The following is a 27,039-nucleotide window of genomic DNA, read 5'->3' on the forward strand; positions in this document are numbered from 1 at the left end:
TATCAGGAAGAACAAGTTTGATAAGCTTTTCACCATTAGAAATGCTTTTTCTATCATGTAAATAAAACCTAACTTTTTCAAATTATGATCACTTAACTTACATCACTTTTCATCAACATTCTGTCAAACACAACGTACCTAACAAAAAAGACGTATATAAACATTAATTAAAAACAATACAAAGTCATAAGACACATTAGACAAAAAGCAAAAACTATAAATAAATAGACATAAAAAGGTAGGAAATGTTGTGGCTAAAATTTGAAGAGGCGCTGCACAAAATACCGAGTTTGTTTTTGTAATTGTCTATTTATATATTTTTTTGGAAGATAGATGGGGTCAGATCAAACAAATAATAAACCATAAGAGCCATAAAATACTTGATAGTCCAATAAATAAGTAAGTTGATTACATGAGTTTTTAAAAGCTCTTTAACTTGTATTTAAAAATTTCTGCAGAAGCAAAACCTCTCATATCTTCCTTATTTTAGTTAAAATACAAGGAATTTCTTTGTACCAGTAAACACAATATTTGGTACATTTCCATGATGATCACAGTGAAAACCTAATATTGTTAAAAGTGTTCCAAATATCAGTTGTACATGAAAGCTGACATGATATGCCCGCTTAATGACATTCATTGAGATAAATGTAACTCATGTTTACTAGCAACAACAAACCCACTGAATCTCTTTTGCTCAGATTCTGTGGAGCACAATGTTCTGTTTGCTCCGTTTGGTGTCCTCCTGCAACCTTCGTAGATGAATTTGATGTCAACAATTACACCAAAGACCTCCCTCCGTGGTTACCACGCAAGTGCATTATTGGTCTTCCAGGACATTCAGTGTCATGGTCTGCAAACAAACATGCTGTTTATTTTGGCAGATGTGATTTTGTTTTTTAATTACTGATCTAGCGAAGAGGTTTGTCTGTGAAAATAAAAAAAGTAAAAGGTTTTCTGATGGGAAAATGAGACATGGTGTTTATTTTGATAGAACAACACTGAAGCTCTCGACTATTAAATCAGTTTTTCTCAGAACCGGGTCAGAGTGTTTCTCCCAGAGAGCAGCACTGAAATTAAAGTGACAAGGATGAGGGTTCCTCGGTCACCAAAAAGTATGTCTCGCTCCAGTGAAACCAACCAACCCATTGGTCTTTCAATTAAGAATTGGATTTTTTTTTGCCAAAATCAAAAAACGTGTGTTGTTTTCTAGGACATAGCTTGTGCAGAGTCACTGTTAGTTCAAATGTGCCTCTTAGTAGCGTCCAGCACTGTTGGCGCAAAGGAACCCCGCCCCCTTTCCCGTCAACAAATATCTGAGAGCCCTCTGTTTATGCACTGTCCTGCTAGCTTGCAGGCCCCTCAATCCTCCAAGCTAACGTTACCAGTGCAACAAAAATGGCAAGCAAAATTGGACCTATCCAGCCGTACAGATTTGAGCCGGATGGCATCAGAATGGAGCAGAGCAAGGAGTTTGTGGCCCACCCAGCGTATTTTCCACATCACAAATAAACCCTTTTATAAAAAGCATTTTTTAATTAAAATAAATGTTTTGCTTTTTTTAATAAATGTCCTCTATCATGAGAAAAATGCCACAAGAACATGTTATAAACACCAAAAAACACGGAGTGGGAGACCCACTCCAAGGAAAATTGTGTTTTTGGTGTTTTTAACATATTCTTGGGACATTTTTGTCATAATATAGGGCAATTATAAAAAAAAAATAGGTTTAAAATTGCATTACTGGGTATTTCTTGATTCAAATCACTGTGAAGCAGGAGCAGTCGAAAAAATGCCGTTTGAAAAAGCTTGTAGGTGTGACGTAAAACCAATGGAGCTCCGCTCCATTCTGATGCATTCGCTTGTAGAAGACTAGATCCATGTACATCTTCCTTTTCCTCATCTGAGCTGCAATCTGGCTCAAAACTGTATATCGGGAGAAAGTGTAAGTGAAGGGATGATGGGAAATGGGGGAAGGCTTACCCTGCGCCAATTTTTTTTTTATTATTATTATTTTTTTCTTTCTTTTTATTTTGGACTAGTGAAACAAGTGTAAAATAACAAAATAAGACAAAAACGAGACTAAACTTGCAAAAAAACAAAAAGAAAAAAAAAAACAAGTAAAAGACAAGTAAATTATATAAAACAAAACAAAACAAAATTATATAAACACCAGTCCAAAAGGGAGTGAGAAGAAGAAAAATCTTATAAACTCTCACCCCCCTTTACCTTAAGCCCTTACTTTCCCACCACCAATGGTCCCACCCAAAACTCTGAGGGGACTTACTAAATAACTACGTATTTTAATTTTGCCTATAAACAACATAATCTTAATTACAGGGCCTGACAGAACATTTTTAAAGGTGCACAAAAGATGATGGGAGTGGGACTAAAACTGAAAGGAAGCATTTGAATGTTTTTTTAGATGCCGGCTGCAGGTATGGCTGTAGGAAGAATAGTGTCGATCTCTCTGCTCTGACGCACTGATTTCATCTCAGTGGGATTTTTCCTAACTAAATCATTTCAAAATAGGTCACAGGATCCTCATTAAAACTTGTCTAGGTTTGATCCTCAACTGCTTTGAGGTCTTGGTTTGGCAAAGACTGAAGCGAGTGAATTTAAAAAAAAAAATTTTTTATTGTTTGTTGCACTTCTTTAGTCATTGTGTGCTTTATTCTCGTTATGTCGTGGCTGCTGGATGAACACCACAACCTTGCAAAAATGTTGACTCCTACAGCCGTCAGAATCCCACCGAATGTCGCTCCGCTGGTGCACAGGGATGTAGGGAGGGCGTGCGATTATTGCAACCCGACTGAGGGAGAAGAATTAAAATGCATGTAGTTAAACCAAGCAGAGGCTTTGAATGCCAAACACAGACTTTAATCAAGAACACTGATGTGGGTTTTAGAAGATGAAAAAATAACATAATCAGTGTAATTCTGCCGGGAATTTGCTTTATAGGCTATTGATTGTGTTTAATGTTGACCAGCTTAAGGATGGAAGTAAACAAGTCCACTCGTCATGTTATTCAGGGAATCACAAGCTGACAGGCAGCACAGTAAATAGGATCAGGTGATCGGACTATCTGCTGACTGCACACATGAGCCCAGCGCTAAAGCCTGGCTCCAGCCTCCGAATGAGGTTTCTCATGGCCATCAATGTGGGCGCCGACCGACAGAACGACGAGTCGGCACTTCTGGTGCATAGAGGATGGGAAAAGTAAAAACCCTAAAACATTGAAAGAGCAGTTTGTGTGATTTTCATTGAAAATCGTAGATAAACAGCTGCTTTGCCTGTGAATCTTCAAACCCGGGGGTCGTTTGTGCTCACAGAGCTTCTTAGAACCATCGGAAAGCTCCCATCTCAGATTAAACGGGAGTCCAAGCCTTAAAGCGGGTTCAGAAACTTCTCCGACCAAACAAGAATTGATGAATCCGTCCAAAGGACTCCAAATAGTTAATTTAAAAATAGCTTTAGAAACAACAAGAATAAAGGAAACAGTTGAGTCGACAATTGTTGTCTTAAGAAACTTTAGAATCATTTGTGTTTATAGATTTTTGTTAAATAAACTAGAAGAGGCATGTCAATGATTTGTCTATTTTTACTGCAGTTTTTTATATTTATTATTCATTTATAGTTTTGTTTAATTCTCTGAACAGATCTTATCATCTCAAATCTAACTGAGATGAATGGAAGAAGCATGACTTGCCTTAAATCTGTCACCATGACTGCAGGACAGTTCACTCCTAGAAGACATGAAGCTGGAGGGGGAAAAGTCTAAAATAGACCATAAAATTAAGTTTTAGCTACTTTAACGGATGGAAAATGGTGTGGAGGAAATGGCTTTTCCTCATGATAGTGGACATGTTCAAAGAAACTTAAGTTCAAAATTGCATTTCTGAGTATTTCTTTCTTCAAATCGTTGTGAATCAGGAGCAAACGAATAAATGCCATTGAAACAGCTCATTTGTGACATAGAAAAGACGCTGGGCGGGCCACAAGCTCCCTGCTCTGCTCCACAATGGGAAGGGGGAAGGAGGGCGGGGTTCTCGATTCAAATCAATTCAATAAAATTCAGTTTTATTTGTATAGCCCAAATTCACAACAACAGTCGTCTCAATGGGCTTCGTACCGGTAATTGTAAGGTAAACATACAATCAAAAAGGATCATAAATGCATAGAATTCAATAGGATTATACTAAACTTTAACTAAACAGACTAAACTAAACTGGCATCCATGCCCTTAGACCCAAAAACTCATAAAAAAAAACGGATTCTGCAAAAAGCGAAGATACCTCCGGGGTGTCCACATGAAGGAGGGATCCTCCCCCAGGATGGCCATGCAATGTCCTAGAACTCATACAGAAGAATTAACTTATCTAACCCTACAACTACATATTTAAAGTCCAGCAAATGATCTTCTCCACATCAACGGCCCGCCAACTCACAGGCAAATTTCTGACAAATTCCTGCCGCTCTGCAGAAACTATGACCTATTTTGATTAATGATAATCAAAAGACCACTTGGAACACTTTTAAAATGGATGAAAATATGATCAGAGTGGGACCTTAAGGAATTCTTTTAACGACAAGGATGGTGTAGTGAAGTTCTGGGTTGGGTTCTTTTGTGTTTGGTTTGCATGTTTCTCCTCCTTGATATTTAATTAGTGACTTTAAAATGTCCCTTATAAGTTTGATCCTGAGTGTGATTCTTTGTGAGGGACAGGCCGGAGTCTGCCTTCTGGGATAGGCTGGGATAGGCTCCAGCAACCTTGTGACCCTGCACCGAACAAATCTGGAATAAGAGATGGATGGATTGTCTTTAGGGGAACTTTTCCAATCACAAGGATGACATTCTTAGGCTTTGGGGAGCTTTTGTTCTTGGTATTTTTGTCTCCAGTGTTCTAGCTTCTTTTCTCATTTTTTTATTTATTTTTAGAAATTTTCAGTTACATTTCTCATTGTTTGGGACTGTTAAAAGAAAGGAATAAATGTAGAGCTTTCCTTCAGGTGGACTGCTGTTCAAAATCTAAGTTCTAAGTTAAAAATTCTTTTTTGAAAGCCAACCTTGAATCTTTCAAACAAGGTGATGTCACTCTTTAAATATTCTGTTTCTTTAGCTAATGATGATCATTGTGTTGAAAAGGATCTGGTTTGGTTTCGCACACTCGTTTGTATTTTACTGAACATGATAAACTAATTGAGGTGATGTGCATAAATGCAATACACACAAATGAAATGATTTAAACTGTACTGAAATAGCACCTATGCAGTAACTATAGCACAAGGGTTTTTGGAGAAGCTAACTAGAAAGATAATTTTTCATGCAGCTCTTTATTGAATCGGTGCTGTGTAATACATGATATCTGTTTCTGTTTAAAGATAATTCGAGTAAAACTCTGGTTGTGTCACATCTTTGTTTCATTCAGTGTCTCTAACATATGAAAAATGATTTATAAATAAAGTTTGACTTGCTTTGATTCTGGAGTGTTAAAGTTGGACGAGGTGATGTTGTTTTTTTGGTTTAGGTGTCGTCTCATTACCCAGCATCCTCTGGGCTCAGTGTCCACATGCTGTTCTCCTTGTCTCCTTCCATCACTGAGCTTCTGCTTCTCCGTCTGTCTCACAGAAGCTGTTTGTCTTCTCGGGATCCGTACTGCGTTTGGCTCAAGTCAGGCAGCTGTGTCACCGTTTCACCTGGTTTCAGGTAAGTCGCACACTTTGATTCAAGCATCTAATTTTCTTTTTTCAAATAGGAGTAACATGGCAATTGTGTGGTCAGATTTGATTTTAAAAGCAGCTTGAGCTGTAGGCTAGGTTTCAGGAGTCAGATTTTGGGTTGAAAAAGCTTATGTATCTTTGATGAAAAATATTTCTATCAGTGGATTAAAATATTTTGTAAATTAAAACATTCAAATTCCTAAAAAAATACATTTCTTTTCACCTGTTTTTGAACCCTTTTTGTATTTGTTTAAGTTTTTTTTCTACACAGAAATTTTAATGTAAAGTCATATGTGAAAATATTAATCTTCATTTAAAAAAACTGACATGACTGACTATTCTTATTTCAAAACAGATGTTAAAATCTAGGAGTTGGAGCTGAGGACCAGCTATTACTTTTAATAGTTTTTTCTTTAGCTTTTTTTTTTTAGAGGACAAATTAAACCCAAATCTGTCTTTGAAAGACTTTTTGTTCAGACCTTCCTTTGTTCTTTCATGGTGGATCCCCTTTGAATTGGTCCAGAGCCCCCCCTGCTTCATCTGATAGCTGAGAGCTTGACCTCCACTGGATTCCAGTTGTTGTATGAAGCAAATTAAATGACTAATTTTGGGATCTGTTCCAGTTTCAGTGCATTCAGTTTAAATTAAGAATGACGCCATTCTGATATATAAAAAACATAAAGATTTAACCCCCCTGTCAAATTAGGCCAAATTATCCCATGCCTGAATGTATAAATATCACAGTATTGCTTTTTAAAAATGTGTTAATTGTATAAAATATTTGATTTGTCTAGAACTGCTTTAACTATGAGAATGTTTGTATTGTTAGTCTTTTTTTGTCTTGTATCAAGTTTTCTTCAGTGACTTGGTATAATTTGCTTTATTCACTCATCTACAATATTTCTACGCTGTTCCAAAAACTTTTAGAAAAAATACCAATAATTTAAGGATTTTTGTCGTCAATTTGCCAAACATTGAAACGAAATGTGTGTCTTTGGTCTCGGGCTATCCATATACAGAACAATAAATACTTAAGAAATAAGAAAAAACTTAAACCACAATACAATTTATACTAAAATATGCAAATAAAAAGCTAATTGTTGGTTTTTAGGTGTCAGATTAAGAGGGGGGGTCTTTTAATTTAGCCTTTTCAGCACTCCAATAAAATGTAATGATTTTTTTTTTTATCTCTTATTTAGAATTAATGCACTGATGTTAAAATGTGTTCCTTGAAATAAAACTTGTGTGTTTTTTATTTATTATCAGTCGCCAAAAAAAAAAAAAGATTACAACTTTTTAGTAAGTAAAATCTTAAACTTGCAGTCCCTGGTGTTGCTGTAGTCATTTTATGCCTGACATGATTTATAGGCTTTAATAATGAAGCAGCCGTGATCAAAAGTCTGCAGATTTGCCTTTCTATCAAAGAGTCCAGCAGGAGGTTTTAGCTGCTAATTCCTCTTTGGATGAAGTGTTGGTAATTGCTTAGATCAGTCACTGTGCTGTTAGTGGTTTATGTTGAAGCACTTGAGTGGGCCCAGCTAAATAAAGACATTATTAGTTTAGAACACTGAGGTCTGTGAAGACGGGTTTGTTACTTAGTCAATAACAGGAAGCTAAATAAGTCACTTTCATATCTCTGTTAAATTCTAAAGTGCCGCAGACACACCCGTTTGATCGGCCGCACTTTTCATGATCGATAACTAATCTGGATTTTTACAATCTGGGAACTACAGGACGAAAGCAGGTTTCATGTTGCTGTTTGAGAAGCATTGTGTGTGCTTTTTTTATGTAAAGCTGGTCATATGATGGTGTTTAAATGGAAGTGTGGGGAACCAGCATCTCTATGATTTAGTGGAACAGCACCCAACTGGATGTAGGTTTGAGTCGGCAGTCAGGTTCAATTAAAAAAACAAAAAAGTTCCACACAAAGGACTTTTAAACTGCCAGGAGAACAAAAATGTTTCAGCTCTGCTCTTAAATAAACTGTTGTCTATGTAGTAGGAGAACTGTAAAAATGACACGCATGCTTATAGACAAAAAATGTACATTTAGTATTACATTTAAAACTGAGCATATTGACTTTTCTTTGTTCCAATTACGAAATTCCCCGTGTTAAATTCAGCATTCATACGGTCATGAAAAACCTGAAAAAGTTTTGGAAATTGAAAATGCAAGTTCTGTGTCCTTGAAAAGTTTGTGAAAAACAAACTTGTCTGTAAAGTTAAGGAAAAATGATAACTTTTTAATATTTTGGATGCAAAAAACTAAAATAGTTTAACGTGAGATTCAAAACTACCGTAAATTCCGGGTTATAAAGCGCACCCGATTACAAGCCGCACCCACCTATTTTAACGTGCTTAAATGTTTTTGTACATACACAAGCCACATCAGTATACAAGCCGCTGCCTCGGCAAAGCGCGTCCTGACTATCGGAGTGTGCATGGCTCATTACCACACTGTGGGCAGGTACTGGCCTTGTCTCAAGCTCATGTATCTAATTACACCCACATCTGAAACAGCATGCACCTCTATTCTGTTCACAAGTTCCTCAGTTATGGTTTTTTTTATTTGATTTATTTTTTTTATTTTTTTAACTTATTGACAAACTAGGTATCATACATAAAATTACTAACAGTAACCATATAATCAACATTACATCCCTCAGTTATGATGAGGAAATTTACATCCGCGATCCCCCATTTCCCATGAGTCTTAGGGGCTAAAGGCGGGGCCAACGCCCGGCTCGCCACACTGTTGTTCGTGTTTAAGAATGAGCAAGGAGCAGCAGTGCATGGAGGGGTGAAAAGGAACAGCTCTCCTTCCACTTGTGTCGCGGCAGCATTATGGTACTAACGGGGCTGGTTAAAAAACATCAGTAAAATAGCGCGCGCCTCAGCGCGATACGCGCGCCTCAGCGCGGCGCGTTCGTCAGAAGCTTCCTTTCACAACAAACACTTGTTGCTCCCCGGACGCCTCTGCGCTCCGCGCTCGCCAAGCGGGATCCTTGTCTCCCCTTCCTATCCGAAAAGCTCACATGGTGGCTGTGAGCTTTTCAATGCAAAATTCCGCTCAGTCAGAAACCGTAAAAACGACCACATGGATTTGTGTTTCCAGTCGTGTCCCGACAAAATAAAGGCTGATGTTATTCACACATATTTACGTGCAGCCAGCCGAGTCACTATGACTCAGAGGTAAATACACTTCTGAGCATGCGCTGTTCTCTCCGTCACGCAGCTGACCGGCATTTCCATTTACTGATGGGGGATTTTTTCACGCTGCTTTTAACGATTGCTTTTAACTTGAAAGCTTTATCATATTGTAGCGGCGATCAAGTGCACGTTGGGTCTAATGGCACCAAAGGATTCTGGGATGTGGCCGGGCATGCGTGTTTCTTTTTGTTGAACCATGACTGAAGTGTCTAAGACCTGAAGTGACCTCCATGCTGTTTGGCTGCTCAGAGGTGTGTTAAAAAAAATGACTTGTGCTTGGTGGTGGATGGTGCATACAAAACCTTTCACCGAGCCCGAATATTCGTACATGGCGGCCGCCAATCAAATCCATAAATTAGCCGCGTCACTGAATAAGCCGCAGGGCTGTGAGCGCAGGAAAAAAGTAGTGGCTTGTAGTCCGGAAATTACGGTAAATTGCGGCAGACGTTCACCTATCAATAATGGTAATTTACGTTTCAGTTGTCAGCAGTTTAGCGCGTGGCGCTCTCAGTTTGCTATGGGATATGGATTGGGAAATGCTGCGAAATGCCTACAGACTGCAAAAAACAGTTTTTGTAACAAGTGGCTTTTCAAGGAAAGGTATCAACTGTGGCTACTGAAAGACCCTAAAAGACCCTTTGACATAAGAAGCACGAGAGGTAATGATGGCGTTGCTATTGAAGCGTATTGCATTCAATCCAAATAAGGGGCTCATTGTTCAAAAGTTTTCCATGATTCCTGTTTTAATATTTTTATTATTATTTGTCTATAAGCATACTATTCATTTTGACATTTTCTTTGGAAAAGTTACTCTGCAAGGTTAATGTTGACGTTGGGTTTGGGTTTTTTATTGGCCGTTTTTTCGACTCTTGCTGGATTGAGGAGTGCTTTTGAAAGGGAGCCTGGATTGAAGAGCTGTAATTGCTTGCGGTGTTTCTGTATGCAGCCTGTGCAGTCACTGTATGCAGAAGGTTTTCAATTAAACTTTCCCCAGAAGATGTTTGTTTGGCTCCTGCTATAACAACAACAGGAGAACCATGAGTTCTTTCATAGATGATGTTATATCACAGCTTTTACATCAGTCAGTCGGAGCAAGGGCCGCTTACATTGAACAGCTTTGATGAAAAAGGCTTTAAGAGGCATAGACTTCAAAACCAAGACCTTTGAACAGATTTTATTAGGAAATCGCTCTCCAGCATGGTGGAGTAAGGTTAATGATTTGGGCAGCAGAGCCTGCTCATTATTTAGCCACTAAACTGTATGAATACTGTGGTTTAAATCAGTGTTTTTCAACCTTTTTTGAGCCACGGCACACTTTAACCTTGACAAAAATCCCGCGGCACACCAGCATCCCAAAAAAAAGAAAAGCAGAAATTCATGGTCTGTATTGATCGACAGCCACCCCTCCCCCCCCGCGCAATCTCATGTGGATTTTTGTGATAATTGTGGCAGAAAAAGCAAGAAGTTGTGGCTGTTTTTTTTCTATGAGATGAAATAAAAGTTAAATTAGAAAAATTTAGACACTGTTTGTTGTGGTTTCAAGATGTTTCACAAGGACGACTCATTGTGCCCTGTCCCTTTAAGCCAATGCATCATGAGAGATGTAGTGTGAAAACTGACGAAAAAGGGAAGAAAGACTCGCGTCTCTGAGCTTCATTGCTTTGTTCACTTGTTCCACGGTCTTACACCGGACTCTGTGGCAAGCTACACCGCTAAAGACGAGCTTTAGCTGGTATTTTTGTTAGAACTGAGTGATTTTATCAGCAGAATTAAGAACAAGGAAGTGAAGACTTTAAGCACTTCTGATTGGTCAGACTGATGACATGTGATTAAGCCTTCAAGAATGATTGGCGGAGACAGTTAAAGGGGCGGGACTTTTCCTTACACAGTTATAGCTGCAGCTAAACCGCGGTACCGTCATTCTTATCAAAATGTCTTTAATAGAATTAAATAAACACAAAGAAAAAAGTAATTTTAAGATCTTTCATATTCCTAACTACTCATTGTTTTATCAGGGCCTGTTTGGATGAACAAAGAGCTGATTTCCTGGAGATGGAAAATGTTTTTAGATCAGTCAATGAGGGCAATTTCCCACGGCGCACTTGACCATCTCCCACGGCACACTGGTTTAAATAACTACAGGTATTAAGTAACGCCTCTTTTTTCTTAAATAAACAGCTAGCACACAATAGATTAGATAGAAACAGTAAATATTTTTTTCAGTCTGAGTTGCTCCACAGAAATGTTAGGTAGTTAAAAATAAAGTTAAAAATGAACTTTTTAGTTTTCTGTACGATATATTGCAAAGATAAGAATATTTTATTTATTACAGACCCCTGCCACATGATGCTGATTAGTCTATTTGTCCAGAAAAAGAAGAGGCATCCCTCTAATGCATCAGTCGTGCAGCGTCCCTTCTCAGAATGTGAAAGGAAGATAAATGTGGGCTTGGATGGACAGATGGATCATGGGTAAACAGGTGGATGCAGTAAAAGGGTGGAGAAGGAGGACAGTCGAAGGTGGTACAACTGTCTCCTCCTGACAGTCAAGGACTCTGCGTGTCCCTGTGAGGCTGATGTACAGCCTGTACATCACACAGCACCTCACAGGGTGTTCTTGCCTGTAAACACTGTGTGATTGTGTGTAGTGTGTGTGTGTGTGTGTGTGGGTGTGTGTGTGTGTGTGTAGGTGGAGTTTGTGACAGACTAACATCCTGCTGCATTTACCACAGACACACAAAGACTTGGGAAGTTAGCACCACACCCATCGTCTACCGGCTCTCCATATCATTGGCAGGCCTGGGATGATGGCAGATCGTCTGCTTGGTCAGCCAGATGGATTACTTTCCCTGCCCTCCTTAAACAGAGGCTAAAATAACTTTTTTTTTTAATTCCTGTTTCTTTCTGCACTTTAACATTTGTGCAATCAGAGAATTGATATATTAGATCTTGTTTTCGTGTTATGTTTGTGCTTATGGCACTGGGCTATAGATTTTAGGTTGGATCAAGGTTTTTTTTGGTTGTTTTTTTTTTTTTTGTAGCATGAACAAAAAAGGGTTTTACTTGCAAAAACTGCGAATCTTGTTTTGTTCCTTTTTCTTTTGATTAACTGATCAAGATGGAGAGAACCGTTTCTCTGGGGAAGTGCTTGCAGGTAGACGGAGCCAGAAAAGTTGAAATACTTCTGCATTCAATCCAGGAGGTGAATACCTAATTAAACCTGTTTCTAGGGACAACTTAATAATTAAAAGCAGACTGATGAATGTGCAGTTCAGGCTTAAATATTTGAAAAGGCAGCATTTGTTTTTAGGTCTGTGAAAGATTTCTGTTTGTTTCCTGGAAATCCCACGATTTTGCTGGGCTTTCTTGCCCATCGGCATTCTCTCCAGAGTCGGAGGGAGTTTGGATCACATAGCTGAGACATAAAATTATGAGTCAAGCTCAACCTATAGGACAGAAGTGCTTTGGGATTTTTCCGAGCAGAGCATGAGACAAAAATGTCATTCAGACTCAGGTAAGGTATCGAGTTTGAGGATAGAAATAACAGAAAGAAGAGTGCAGAGCACAATCTGTGACCCAGAAGATGTTTTAAACTTTATATTTAAATAATGAAATACAATAGAAACAAAGAAAAGAAAACTATAGAACGAATGCTGTTTGAAGAAAGTCCAAAAAAACCTAAGCATCTGTTTTTTATTTGCTTTTTATGTTCTAGAAAATTTGGTCTGTTATTTACAAAAGCTATCCTTCATTTCAGTTCTGTTAAGCGAACATATCCATCTTCACAATGAAGAAACATGTTTTTCTCTGTTTGAGTGGATTCATGAAGAGGTTTGTATTGGGTTTTTTCTTTGTGTTTTTAATGTTTTTTTACAGTTTACTTGAAGAAGACAAATATGCGTACCAGGTTGTGCTGGCCTGGGACTTTCTGCTCTGTCATTTTGACATGCAGCACATAAAACAAAATACACACATTATTTGGATAAACTCAGAGGTCATCATTGCTGAAAAATAGTTTTTTTAAAAACATTTAAAAAAAACATATTTGAAAACCCTGAATAGCTTTTGCCAGTACAAGTGGCTGAACTTCTACGGCCGTGGTCCCCAACCCCTGGGCAGCAGACCGGTACCAGTTCATGGAACAGTTTTCATTTTTATTTATAATCTGACTTAGAACGACTTTTACTTTGGGAAAACTACTGGATTCTCTCCACCACATCCAACTCAATCTTGACACGTCAAGTCACTCGGTCACATGCTTCAAATCCATCCACTACTTTGTTAAAGCGGCTGCGCTATCTGCTAAATTGAAGCTCCAAAGCTAGAGAAATTACCAAAAAATAAAAGTATTTGGAAAGTTTTCACAAAAAAGAGCCAGTGAAGAAACGGAAGAAGAGCCTTTAACTTCAAAATAAAAGAAAGATGCATTTCACAGACAAAAACAAAATGACACACTGATGACAAAAACCATGGCAGGTCTGTATTAGTTCAGATCAGTTCAGGTTAATAAACTTGCTACATAGATATTAAATGAAAGAAGGATTCAGGAGGATAAAAAAAATGAATGCAGATGGCAAGAAAAGCAAAGCGATGTGAAAACTGGCTGCAGCTCAGAGATCCGTTCTCTTCCTCGCTGCTTTTTTCTCATCTCTTTTTTTCAAGGCCTTCAGACTCCATTTTTCTCTTGGATCTCTTCTCATCCCGGTAGCTTGATGACGGATTTACGGTGGATCCAAAGTACATGAAGGGGAGAGCACAGAGGATTCACTGCCTTTTTCAGGCTGCTTGTTGTTCACATCGAGAGATTGTGGGGCTGGACAGTCTCTCTTCTTCATTTATAATGTTCTTCTTTATTTATTTTTTTATAAATCCCCACCACAAAAGCATTTTGGGGAAACAAAGAACTGCCAGGGTTAAAGACAGGTAACGGATCCTGGATGGAAAACAGGTCAGCTCTGCTAAAGAGGTCGGGATTTTTTTTCCTCCTGTGAGAACTGCCTCATCATCAGGTTTGTCTCCCCAACACAGTTTCGGATGTGAGTTAGAGGGGAGATGAACACTTAAGGACACAACTGTATATTTAAGCCATTTTTTATTACAGTTATTGATGTCAACATGTGTCCCCTATAAGTGAGTAAAACGTCGTTCTCAGGGTAGTATGTTTACCCTCTAAACTGCTTGTTTTCGATCAACTCTGCAGCGTCCTGCTGTGATGACATTCATGTATGACTTTTAAGGAAAAGTCTTATTCTACCTTCCCACCGCCCTCGGCATCATGCATTCAAGCGACTACTTCTAATGAATAGTCTATGTAAGCGTGCATATATGTGCAAGATAGTGCAATAAAGAAAAGTTATGTAGCTTGTACATATGTATATTTTCAGTTAAACACAATTTTATCATTCTTTAGAAGATTACCTATTTTTATTGTTTAAGCAGCTGGAGAGCACCGGAAATTTCGTTGTCACAGGTTTCTTGTGTAACAATGACAATAAAGGCTTTCTGATTCTGATAAATGAACATTTTAGGCTTTTGCATTCAAAACATTTTCTTTTACACAGGTTTTTAAGTCCGTTTTCAGGCTCTATGTAAATTCACAAAGTAATCCAGTTGAACTTTGACCAATTGTGGATTTGGTAGCAATGTAGGGGTAGCACTCTTTTTAATTCACAGGAGTGCCAGTTGTTTGAAAATTGATCATGAAGGAGAAATTAATAGTTGCGGTTTGTCTGGCCGTAAATATATGACACCAAGTCTTTCATACATCGGAATAGAGATGTGAAAGAAAAAGCCCGGAGCAAATTTATGAGATTTGCACCACTTTGACATTTCACACAGACCCCCTTCCACCTGTAGATACATGCACTAGTACCGGGTAGCAATGTGAACATCGCGTTCAGCGCGTTCTGGAATGCACATTACATTCCCGATGTGAATGTAGCATTAGTCACAACTGCCCTTACGGGTGGATACAGGCTGTCCGCGGGCAAAAATTTGGCAAAGGTGAACGGGAAACATTGGTAGGCCGCATAAAAAAAATCAAGGTCGTTAGCCGCTTTGTAGAATGAAAATGTTTACGCGTGCTTTTTTCTATTTGCAGGTTTTTTCTACTTGACGGGTTGTAGTGAACACTTATACATAATGCAAGGGTAAAGTAGGTGAAACACAGGCACGATGGACGGACTTTTCAATTTTACCACCCCACCAAAACCTGCAGACTTTGCAAGGAGTCATTTGGTGCTCTTCAAGTAAAAATTAGACAATCAAAGCGTAGTTTGTGTGGACATCCTATGGGCACTTGCACATCACCTACATACCTCTTGCATGCAGCATTTGTTAAAGGTCAGTAAGGGGCCAGTACTTGCACCTGCCTAAAGACTAGAGTATGGTGTAAGGGCACTCCGTTCCACAGCATCGGTCCTACGTCATAAACTTACATTAGCCTTACGAACACTTTACAGTGCACTTACCACATGTGCGACAATGGTTTTTATGGCGTCCCCGCACAAGCCTCAATGGAACTGCAATCCACACTTTTCTCCGACCCTCCATGGGCCGGCACAACCCAAAAACCCGCAGCACCTGTACAGGTGCGTGCGACTTAGGCTTCAGAGTGGACATTTACCAGTAGCTCTTTGCTCTCTCACAGGAAATGTGTGTCTTCCTGCGATGTGACTTTAAAAGCTCTCTTGTAAGACTTGACATCACACAGTGAGCGCGTTCGCTCTTCCAGGGCACACGACAGGCGATATAGTGAGAATCAACATTCGCATGCCAACCTTGTGTTCTAGTTCACACTAATCTGATCCAGAGACCATTAATAATCACAATAAACAGAATTTGTTTAACATGCAACTGACTGTCAGCTGCGCTCAAAAGCCAGATGTTTGATGAGTTTATGAATTTTTGGGTCAGTATAAAAAAGGGGCTGTAGTGGCAGAAACTGACGCAGGTTAGAGACTCCTTGTTGGATTAATTAGTCGTTATCTCTGGTTGATACTCTGAAATTAATTAAGGAGTTCTGAAGTGGCCTCTCCTTCCTCAAATACTCGTTTTTTTAAGCTAACAGAGTTTTAGCAAAAACAAAAATTATAAAGAAAAAAATTAACAAAACAAACACGTCATACAGTCATTGAGATATGATCTTGGAAACGTCGAAAATACATTGACATGCTTGAAAAGTCATTAATTAACTGTGACAGACAATAATTTTTTCATGAATATATAAATGTACATATAATACAGGTTATTGGGGTTTCCACCTTTTATCATTAATGATGTGCTTCTGAAAAACATTTTTATTTTAACAGTGCAAAGTATCTAAACTTTTTCCAGAAACCAGAAAAAGAGGATTTACGGTTTTGTGACTTGTTTACACTTCAAGGTTAACCTTGTAGCTGCTTATTCTAAACTAGAGTCCTCACCATTGCATTTCTTTATATCTTTAAAAAAAACTCTTTAAGGCAAGCTTTTGATCACTTGTAACCTTAAGACATTGGCACATCTGAGTTTTGCAGCTTGCACATTTTAAACTAACAATCAGAAAACCGAAAAAGCATTGAAGTATTCCTGATTATCTTCTCGAATCTCACATTTTTTATGACTGGATGCTTCACATTTTGAAGTTTGAGGAGTTTTTACCTCAATGCTATAAATCTTTTGGATAATTTCTTCTATTATCAGTGCTCTTTTTGCTTCTATTGGATGTTTATTTGCTTTGCCTGGGTAATATTCCTATTATAGCTGCGTGATGGAAGTCTGTTTACACAAAAACAGCGTGAAATGTACTTTTTGTGTTTAGGTTACAAAGTGTACTAATTGGTTTGTTTGCGTGGGTGTGAGTATAACATGGAAACTGCATTATTGCACTTGAGCTGGAGCAGCATATGAGCCGGTGTCTGTTTCTTCTGCGGCGTGTGGGAGGACTGTTGGCTTCGGCGAGTAGCTCGACTCGGCGAGAAGGGCTTCCACTCCAGCGTGCATCGACTCGATCTCATTATGCAACTGTCAAACGGATGCATCTGGATGAATCATCGATTTCCAATTGACTTGAAGGCAAAAGATGGTGTGTCAATATGAGGAAGAGCAGGGCAAGAATCGTAGGCTTGTTTTCACCAGAGCAGCAGAAACTTTGTTAGAACGGGTTTAAGGTGGTTAAAAAGGTGCAATAAGAGGATTTTAATTTTACACAGTTGCACATTTATTTAAAACTGGATTTAATCTGAGTGCAAATAACCTTTTTGTTTCTGCGTTTATGTTTGCAATAGTAAAAGACAAAAATGTTGCTTTTTGAACCACCCAGGAAATCCTTAAACGTTTCCACATTTCCTCTTTCAACTCGGTCATTAAGCTGTCACTGCTCCGTCTGCCTAACTACCTCAGAGTTTGTTGCATAGATGTCTTGGCAGCCCTTCTCATGGCTTTAGCAGGAGGGGGATCTTGAGCTGAAAACCATGGACACATCCCAGCTAGATGACAGCTTTTGTCAGATATTCTGCAGCATCACTTTCCCCCCGTTTACACAAATGTTTCACAACCGTACTCTGTGGCTTTTATTGAAAAGCTGGCAAGCTGTAGGTGCCAATTTCACCAGCAGTAGTCTTGATACACGAGTAGGTAGTGCTGCTACTGAAAGTGCTGTGCACAGATTTGTTGAACATAGAAAATGAATAACCGGGGTACACATGAGAAGTCACAGGAGTAAATTACAATGTCTTGTTGGAAAACGACTCCTGAGTTCTGCTGAAGGCTACAAAATTGATGGCGCACAACATTGTGGAAAGATCTGAGGATGGATTTTTCCTTCAGATCTGGCTACTGCTGCATCCCAACCACAGAGGTGCTCTGACCTTGACCATACACAGAACAAATTACATTCTGAAATGATGCACTTACCTCTCCGCCTCCAGGCAATCCTCATGAGGAAAACCAATTTGGGAAAGAGTTTTTTTTTTTTTTTTGTAGTGTACATTTACTGAAATGAATTTTGCAAATCTTCTGACCACCATTTTTGTTATTGTCTTGTGGTTCTTTTGTGTCTTCAGAGGAGCATTTGAGCAGGATGTGGAGAACGGGTACGATCTGCATCCAGATGTCTGTCACGGTGAGACACAATCTTTCTATTTATTTTCAAAAGGCATTTCCTTCACAGCAGCAAAGAAAATTCAAACTCCTTTGCAAAAATATTGATAGTTGTCTTCATATTCTAAGCAAGCGTGTGCAAAATTCATGGGGGGGACGAAGCTATTGGGACAAATCTCTCCTGAATTTATTTGTCAAACAAACTTTTGGCACAAAAAACAGGAAGGGCTTTTTTGTAGGCAAAGCTTTGCTGGTTCCAAATTTTAGGAGATCTCAAACATCTAGGTGCTTTTCGAACAGACATTTAATGGGAACCTTGTGAGAATGAGTTACTGTTGCTAGGCAGCAAAAGTCTCATAGAATCATTTCAGAACCAGGTAAGATCCATTATCTCTTATAGAAGTTTTTTAAAAAGAACACAGACTTTAAAGACTTGAAGACACTGACTCTGTGAAGAATTCCCAGTAGTTTGAAAAGCAAGTGTTGGTGTTGTTCCTTGAGGTTCCCTCCGATTCACCGAGTCCTGTCAGCCATGATTAGTAATAAAATGTGTGCATCTCTTATAAATGTGAATCTACATCTGGTTTCCACTAACCAAGACCTTTTAAGGGAAGTTTTGAAAAAATTCAAGGAAAGTCCTTTTTAAATAGAAGTATTCATGCCTGATTGTGAAGAAACCTATCTGGTCTCCACAGAGCTCTAAGCTGATCCTGGGTGTAAAGTGAAAAAGGGTCTGCTAGATCATTTCAATAAACATTATAATCGCTCCCCAGTATGAAGTTTTAGTGGAAAAACGTTATTGTTGTGCTAGAAGAGGAACCAACACTTCATTAAAGACTCCCTCCAATGAAAAGGGGGTTTTAACATGTTCTTGTGGCATTTTTCTGATGATGGAGGACATGTATAAAAAATATTAGGCTTAAAATTGCCTTATTAAAATATTTATCATTTTTATCAAAGTAAAGGCCTTGGAAAAAGCTGGTAAATGTGATGTAGAACCTACAGCAGTAGTCCTCAAGCTCCCTGCTCCGCTTCATTCTGATGCAAATAGATCCATGTACGTCTTCGTTTTCCTTATCTGAGCTGGAATTTGGCCCAGAACTGTGACAGTTAATAGCGCCAATATTGCTCGCCATTTTTGTTGTACTGGTAATGTTAGGGTGGGGGTGTGAGGGGCTTTAAGCTAACTGGAGAGAATTGGACCAAATGGATGACACAAAAAGTCCCACCCACCACTCAGAGGTACATTTTTTAAAGACCTACTCCAGCTCTGCAGAAACTATGTCTTAGAAACGACGCAGGTTTTTGTTTGATTGTTTGTTTTTTGGCTAAAAACTGCATAAATTTAATTAAATGACCACCAGGAACGGTTTTAAAACAGATCAAAAGACGATCAGAGTGGGACTTCTGAGTGTGTGTGTGACTGTGCGCAAATGCTCCTGCTGGCCTTACCTCCCAGTACTTTTTTTCCATTTAGTGCATTAAAGTGCATCGCTTTTGGGTTCAATTGAGATTAGAGATAAACACGACGATTGAAAGGTTCCTCTCAGTCAGAAAGCAAATAATTAAAACCGTGTTTTCTTTTGCTCTTCAGATCTCCTGGCAACCACTCGCAGGGAAAACACAGCACTGGATTCAGCGTTTGGTCAGTGGACCTGCATGTTTTTATGATTTTATTTTAACATCAATGCAATGCTCTAAAGCCAAGATCCTTGTTTAAAAGCAGTCACAATAGGTGGTTTTGTTGTATAAACTTTTACATGTTTTAATAGTTTCATCAATCTTAGAGCCTAAAGGAAACATGTTTTACTCTTGAATTTAAACAGGTTTGTTTTTGGGTCAAAAACACCTTTTGACATTAATGCACTCACCTTAAAGTCAAAGGCCTTTTTTTTTTTTTTTAATATAAGATATAAAAGAGTTTGTCATTGCATTCAACTCTCCATAAATCGAGTTACAAATTACAGGAATCGGAACAGTTTTTGCTTCTCATGGTTTATTTGTTTTTGGGTTATTTTTAATGTCTTGTGTTCTTGAAAAAAAAACAGACATTTTCCCGATACGGTTTGTTTTATAACTTTGGGTTATGAATATGGTTTGTTAACAATGTGATTAGAAAAAGCAACCAAATATATATATATATATATATATATATATATATATATATATATATATATATATATATATATATATATATATATACCGAAAAACTCACTGTTTAGTTGGGATCAGACTGTTTTTCTGTATATGGCTAAGAGACGCTACAACGCGCCTAAGTGTGATTTGAATTATGATTACCTTGGAATTAAGCTTAAAAGTGGGCGGGTTTTAATGCAGCCTTAACCCTTCAACTCCTGTGTTGACATCCTTTGAATAACCGTAACTCTGATATGTGTTTATAGAAGACACTAGCAAAGCTGCTTTTCTCCACTTCAGAATCCTTTGGACTTGCGATAACTGCGTAAACAGTTAAAAAGTTGCGAGTGTTTTGTCAAGTCGCTGATGACGGCTCCGGTATCAAAGGGTTCAACTTTGCAGACGCCTTTCTGTGCTCTTGGATTTTAAAAATGAAGAACATTGACTCAATGAAAGGATAAGCTCAAACTGTGAAAACATAAACAGAACCTGCTGCTCTTGGTTGCTTTAGACCAAAAGATGACTTTGGGGAGATCTATTCTTTGTCTGTGTTGGAGGGAAAAATCCACAGCTGCTGTTCCACAGATGCGTTTGTGATGATATCATTGAAGAACCAGGAGCTCCACTGGCCGAACCGCCAAATGCCCTTTATGCGACAAAGATCATCCTCCTGTCACGAAGCATTACTTTCCCAGCAGCTCCTTTCAACTTAGGAACAGAAACTGTCAAGCTGGCAACCTCTCAAGGGAGAATAACTTGTTAGGTTGTCATATAAAAACGTTGGATTAAAAAATATTTTCTTAAAACAATTTCCTCTTTCATAAAGTGCAAACTAAAATTTTTTTAAAAATCCACAGATCAATTATTTTCTTTTAGGCAAAAAATTATCATGTTAACATTTCTAATATAACAAATGTAATTACGTAAGAATTGCGTATGTGTTACCTATTGTTGTCTAACCATTTAATTCAATTGTTTCAGACTATAAATCAAATCTAATGATGAATTTGTAAATCGAAATCCAAATGATTTAGAATTTTGGCTTTGATACCCAAACCCAACTGACAAAGCAGCATTTAAAACGACTCACATTCATTCTTATGCTTAACTATTTAACATTTGAGCTTTAGCTCCATTGTTTTCATTCTTTCGACTACCGTAACTCTCCAATCGTTTACGCAATAACGTCATTTCAGCAGATTCTGAAGTGCGTAAACGGTCAAAGAGTTACAGTATGTCAAGGGGCGTGAGTTATTTCGGTGTCACCATGTGACATCTCCTGTGTTATCTGTACAGCGAAAGCACCGCTCTTAACTTTAAGAGGAATTTTGAAGACTTGATCCGAGCTGGAGCCTTTGGTCTCTGGACACATTGGGACACAAGAGAGCAGATTGGAAGTAGCTAGAAGGCTCAGATGAAGCATTTTCATGGTTGCCTTATCTTCTGAAGGTCAGTGTGTTTGCTGAAGACTCCTGTCTCAAACTCCAGTCATTCAGTCGCCTGTAGAGCCTGTGTGGTGCAGGAATTGCTGCTCAGTTGGTAGTGAGACTTGATGAGCAACCCCAAGGCTTAATCCTTACGGGGTGTTCAACTCCCCGATGCTTCACAGCTCTGTTTGTACTTCTCAACATGCAGTCAGTCCTTTATTTTGTGTGCTTTCATTTTTTTTCTTGTTGATTCCCACAGAAAACCTTTTAAGTTTCTCCTCTAAATACCAATTATCAGCTTTCCTAGACAATAAAACACCCCATATGTCGAACAAAGCTGTTGTCACAGGGGGCTGTGCTTCCTGCTCAAAAACACTGTGGATGAGAGCCCTTTCTTTTTTTTTCTACTTTCTCCGTCACCCACACAGTCTCAGCTAGCAGAGGAAGCGGTGTGAGATCACTGCCTGCTGCTCTCTTATAGTCAAAATGGAAGGAGCACAAATAGTGTTATACAACGTCATTTTGATAATTCAATGGAGCATGGGTGAAGCTGTGGAGTTGATGAAGGCCGAGCTCCTGACCGTGTGCAGTTTTTAATTTGCCCGGCACAGATGGCGAGCTGACAGGAAGCCTCATTCAGGGCGAACACTGTCTTCTGGCTCAAAGTGTGTGAGAAAACAAGCCCTTTTCCTCCAGCCTGCATGAGAGTGCTGCACAACGCTAACATTATGGCTGGCCTATTAGCACATGAGTCCAAGCCAGGAGCAGCATGCTGCTCACTGTAGTTTAAGGACAACACCGTTTAAAATGCAATTATGAGGAGGAGTGTGTCATCAAGATGAATATGTGTAATGAGACGAGCCCAGCGGCAGCTAAAGTAGGTATTGAGTCATTGGGGGGGAAAGCACACCTAACGATCAGCTAGTCTCCATGTCTGTTGTCAGGTTGGAGAAAAACTATAACCAGAGCAAATTCAATTTTATTTGTATAGCCCAAATTCACAACAACAGTCGTCTCGATTGGCTTCGTATCGGTAATTGAAAAAGTAAAACATATAATCAAAAGGATCATAAATAAATAGGGAAAATACTTAATTGAACTAACAAACTGACTGAGCCAAACTGGACATCCCTGCCCTTAGACCCCCCTTGAACCCCCGTGAAAGGAAAAACTCCTAAAAAAAACGGATTCCGGAAAAAAAGAAGAAACCTCAGGGGTCCCCACATGAAGGAGGGATCCTCCCCCAGGACACACAAGCGATTTACCAGAACTCATAGAGAAGAACAAACTTATCAAACCCTACAACTACATATTTAAAGTCCAGCAGACGAGCTTCGTCCAGACGGAGTTGGGGGGGACAGTCGGGGGCGCGAGTCGAGCCGGACACAAATGCTGAAGAATACAACTGAAGGTCAAAGTTTTAGCTATAAAAAAGCCTTAGTCAAGAGAACCCGTATGAGGGGTTGCCGCCTATGGGTGCTGCAGTTTTTTGGGTTAGGGTCCAGGTCCGTGGAGGAGCACCAGGACTGGCACATGGGAAACCAGGGTTCATTTCCAAGGGGGCCCGATGAGCTCCATCCAGTCTGTGTCCTTGAGCAGCCCGGATAAAATGTAGGGTTATGTCTGGGAGGGCATCTGGCGTAAAACGTTCTGCCAAACCACCTGAGCAAATCTGTGAAAGATGAGTCGCAGTGGCGATTCCTGAAGGGATAAGCCGAAAGGTGCACAGCATTTAGGGGTTTGCCAAGCTCAAACCTCTTTAGGCTTCTGCAATGCCTAAAGAAGCTTGTTTTGATAATTTTTTTCAATATTTTTCAATAACGATACTGATATTGGCTCATAAATTGAAAAAATTGGGGGCACAGCTTTTTGATGACTAACACCCCCCACCACCACCACCACTTATATAGATGTAGTTCTTGAGATGAGTGCCCCATGAACACGTGTGCTTGGCTATTGATATATTTGAATGTTTTATAAATTAACTAAACAGTTTATAGAGAAACTTTAATTCAATTAGTTTGACAATTGTTTATTTGTTTGCAAACTATAAGATTCTAGATACTAAAATGCTTAAAAATAAAGTTCTGAGCAATTAGCATCTTAAATCGTGTCAGCCACTTAGTGACTTAGTGGGAAAAACAACAGATTTAGTCAGAAAGATTACCGTAATTTCCGGACTACAAGCCGCTACTTTTTTCCTGCGCTTACAGCCTTGCGGCTTATTCAGTGACGCGGCTAATTTATGGATTTAATTAGCGGCCGCCATGTACGTACTTTCGAACTCAGTGAATAGTTTGAATTCTCTATCTAACACCAAGCACGAGGCATTTTTATTCAACACACCTCTTAGCAGCCAAACAGCATGGACTTGACTTCAGGTCTTAGACACTTCAGTCATGGTTCAACAAAACGAAACACGCATGCCCGGCCGCATCCCAGAATCCTTTGGGGCCATTAGACCCAACGTGCACGTGATCGCCGCTACAATATGATGAAGCTTTCAAGTTAAAAGCAATCGTTAAAAGCAGCGTAAAAAAGTCCACCGTCACCAACGGGTTTGGAAAAGCCGGTTTGCTGCGTGACGGAGAGAACAGCGCATGGAGTGAATTTACACTCCATTTACGGTTTCTAAGGAAACCGTAAAAGCGGAATTTTGCTTTGAAAAACTCACAGCCTCCGTGTGAGCTGGAGACATCTTCTCCTGCTGATTGAGCTGCGGGGCCGATGGCAGTCTGAAGGCTCCCACACGTAACAACGCATCCGCCCCTCATACACAAAACGCACATTATTAAGTCCGATTGCTTTGCACAGAAACGATTTGCTCCATCCACCGGCGCAATGGGGACGAAGTGCTCCTCCTTGAAGCTGCCCTGGCCAGAGGTGTCGGAGTAGATAGGAAGGGGAGACAAGGAGCGCGCGGGGCGGGAGCGGAGCGCAGAGGCGTCCGCGGAGTGCAGAGGCTTCTGAATTCTGACGCACGCGCCGCACTGAGGCGCGCTTTTCAGTCGCCGCTGCTTTATTTTACCGTTGTGTTTTCTAACCAGTCCTGTTACTCCCATAACGCTGCCGCGACACAAGGGGAAGGAGAGCTTTTCCCGTTCACCCCTCCATGCACTGCTGCTACTTGCTAATTCTTAAACACGTACAACAGAATGGCGAGCCGGGCATTGGCCCCGCCTTTAGCCCCTAAGACTCATGGGAAATGTGGAATCGCGGATGTAAATTTCCTCATTATAACTGAGGGATGTAATGTTGATTATATGGTTACTGTTTGTAATTTTATGTTAGATACCTAGATTGTCAACAAGTAAAAAAAAAAATGAAATAAAAACACCATAACTGAGGGACTTGTGAACAGAATAGAGGTCCATGCTGTTTGACAGATGTCAATACACTCAAATACGTGACCCATAGGCAAAACTGGCACCTCCCACAATGTGCTAATAAATTGCACTCACTCTGGGATGCTGGGCGTGATCTGTCAGGATGACAATATCGGCTAACACTAACACATGCGCGGCTTGTACTCTGACGCGGCTTGTGTATGTATAAAAGCAGTCAAACACGTGAACATGGGTGGGTGCGGCTTGTAATCGGGTGCGCATTGTAGTCCGGAATTTACGGTAATTCAAATGAACATTTTAATACATTTAGCCAAAAAAAGAACATCCCACCCAAATGCACATTTCATTTTGTCTTTTATATTGAATTATTTTTCTCAGATTAAGACTTAGGGACTTTTGCAGTTTAATAATTTACTTTTTTGGGGGTTTTTTTGTTAATTTTTCTTTGTCTATTTTTCTTTCACATACTATCATTAAACTTTTTATATCAGGGTTTTTAATCATACCGCTTGTAACTCAATGATACAATATTAAATACTCAATATTCCTACGTTTTTATGTACCTTCTTTCATTTCACTTTTTTCGGGGTGTCTGTTTTTGTTTCACTGTCTCTGTGTGTGCTCATCGGTTTCTTCATCACTGCAGGGTCTAAATGTCAACAGGTGAAGGTTTTCTTTCTCTTTATGCGGGACTCGACTCTATTTCTAATCACTCACTCTGTTACCCTCCCCTCCTCCTCCTCCCCCTTCGCTACAACCACAGGAAAGACCACACCCACAAGCGCCAGCACAACCCATCAGGGGGCCGCGTTCCCAAAGGAGGCAGGTGACTCTGAAAGAGGTACAGGTCCTGATCGCCCTCCCCCTGTGGGGGAACAAGGGTCACCTGACTCAGAGCCAATCAGTGTGGAGATGGAGGGTAAGGGGGCGGGACACGAGTCCCTGTTGAACTCTCGGATTGCACTGCTGGGCCCTGATCGCCTCTCTGTAAACTCTAACCAGACTAACCAAAAATAACTTCTAATTTCACTCTGGAACGGTTTCCTGATTTCGGCATGCGTTCTCGTGTAACCGATCAATCATCCAGCTTGCGTTTACATAACAATCGCACGGCGTAATCTTCTTTCTTCAATGTGGGTTTTGAGAGAATTTTCCACCATGCGATCACTGATGAGGTCTCAGCGGCGGACGCCAAAATCAGCTGCTGCTGGAGGCTGAGCATGCAGGCGCACACATGGTGGCTCGCATGCTAATCAGAGACGATGTGCTTCCAGAGTGAACTAATACTTTCATTAGCTCTCTAACACTTAACTCTCAATCTTAGTGAATGGAGGAAAGAATAGCTAATTAACTTTTATCACTCATATACTTCATTAGTCTCGCATTTACATTATGCTTTGCACTATTACTAGACAGTGTCGCTTGGGCTTAAATGTAAACATCACAGTAGGAACGATTCCTTTGCAGCTTTTGCACCACTCCTAAAATACCCATCGAGGGTTTTGCTAAAACTTTACATGTCAACAATTACTTAAACTTTAAATAGGTTGCAAAATGATAAGTTTGCAAATAATTCCCCATTTTTTGGCCTTATCAATCATCACTATTATTTTCAGCACTGGCCTTTAGGATTAAGCGATGTTGTCACTTTGCATTTTGAATATTGAATCTATCATGGAGTTGTGTCAAACCCCAGCTTTCCTTGGATGAGTCCTTTGGCACCGAGGCTCTGAAGTGCTGAGGAAGCCAGTATTAGAGTCCAGCAGCAGAAAACACTCATCATTCTAGAGTGCTCTGCTCTCATCAGGGTTCCCACGCGAGGAAAAGCAAAGAAAATGTTCACTGCTTGTGTTTGAAACCCCTTCAAGTATTTGTTGTTTCCACTGCCGTCTTTTTTGTGGTTGTTTTTTCCTCCACTTAGAGCTTTTCTAGAGTTAAACAAAGATATTTAAACTGTTTGTGTTCAGTTTAGGCCACACAAACTGTAACACGTTTAGGTAGTAAAGGAAGACAAATTCTTGTTTGACCCCTTAACGTCCATAGATGTAGAAATTCTTTAAACTCCCTTTCCTCCAAAAATTACCTTAGGTTTTTGTATTTCTTTAAAGCAAAAACATGA

General features: G+C 39.5%; 1 protein-coding gene across 6 annotated transcripts in view; it reads left to right on the plus strand.

Moving 5' to 3' along the window:
- Positions 1–27,039, plus strand: part of LOC101156117 (semaphorin-6D) — a 170,307-nt gene that overhangs the window by 127,809 nt on the left and 15,459 nt on the right. For 4 of the 6 annotated variants that reach the window (XM_023964656.1, XM_011485745.3, XM_023964657.1 and 1 more), the window contains 4 exons: positions 5,630–5,707; positions 17,974–18,032; positions 19,605–19,655; positions 25,684–25,839. In XM_023964656.1, coding sequence (XP_023820424.1) covers positions 5,630–5,707; positions 17,974–18,032; positions 19,605–19,655; positions 25,684–25,839 — 344 coding nt within the window. The remainder of the gene's footprint in view (positions 1–5,629; positions 5,708–17,973; positions 18,033–19,604; positions 19,656–25,683; positions 25,840–27,039) is intronic. The other 2 variants (XM_011485749.3, XM_011485750.3) reach the window with 2 other exon arrangements.

The sequence above is a fragment of the Oryzias latipes genome, chromosome 16, assembly GCF_002234675.1.
Source record: "Oryzias latipes chromosome 16, ASM223467v1".
Lineage (NCBI taxonomy): Eukaryota > Metazoa > Chordata > Actinopteri > Beloniformes > Adrianichthyidae > Oryzias > Oryzias latipes.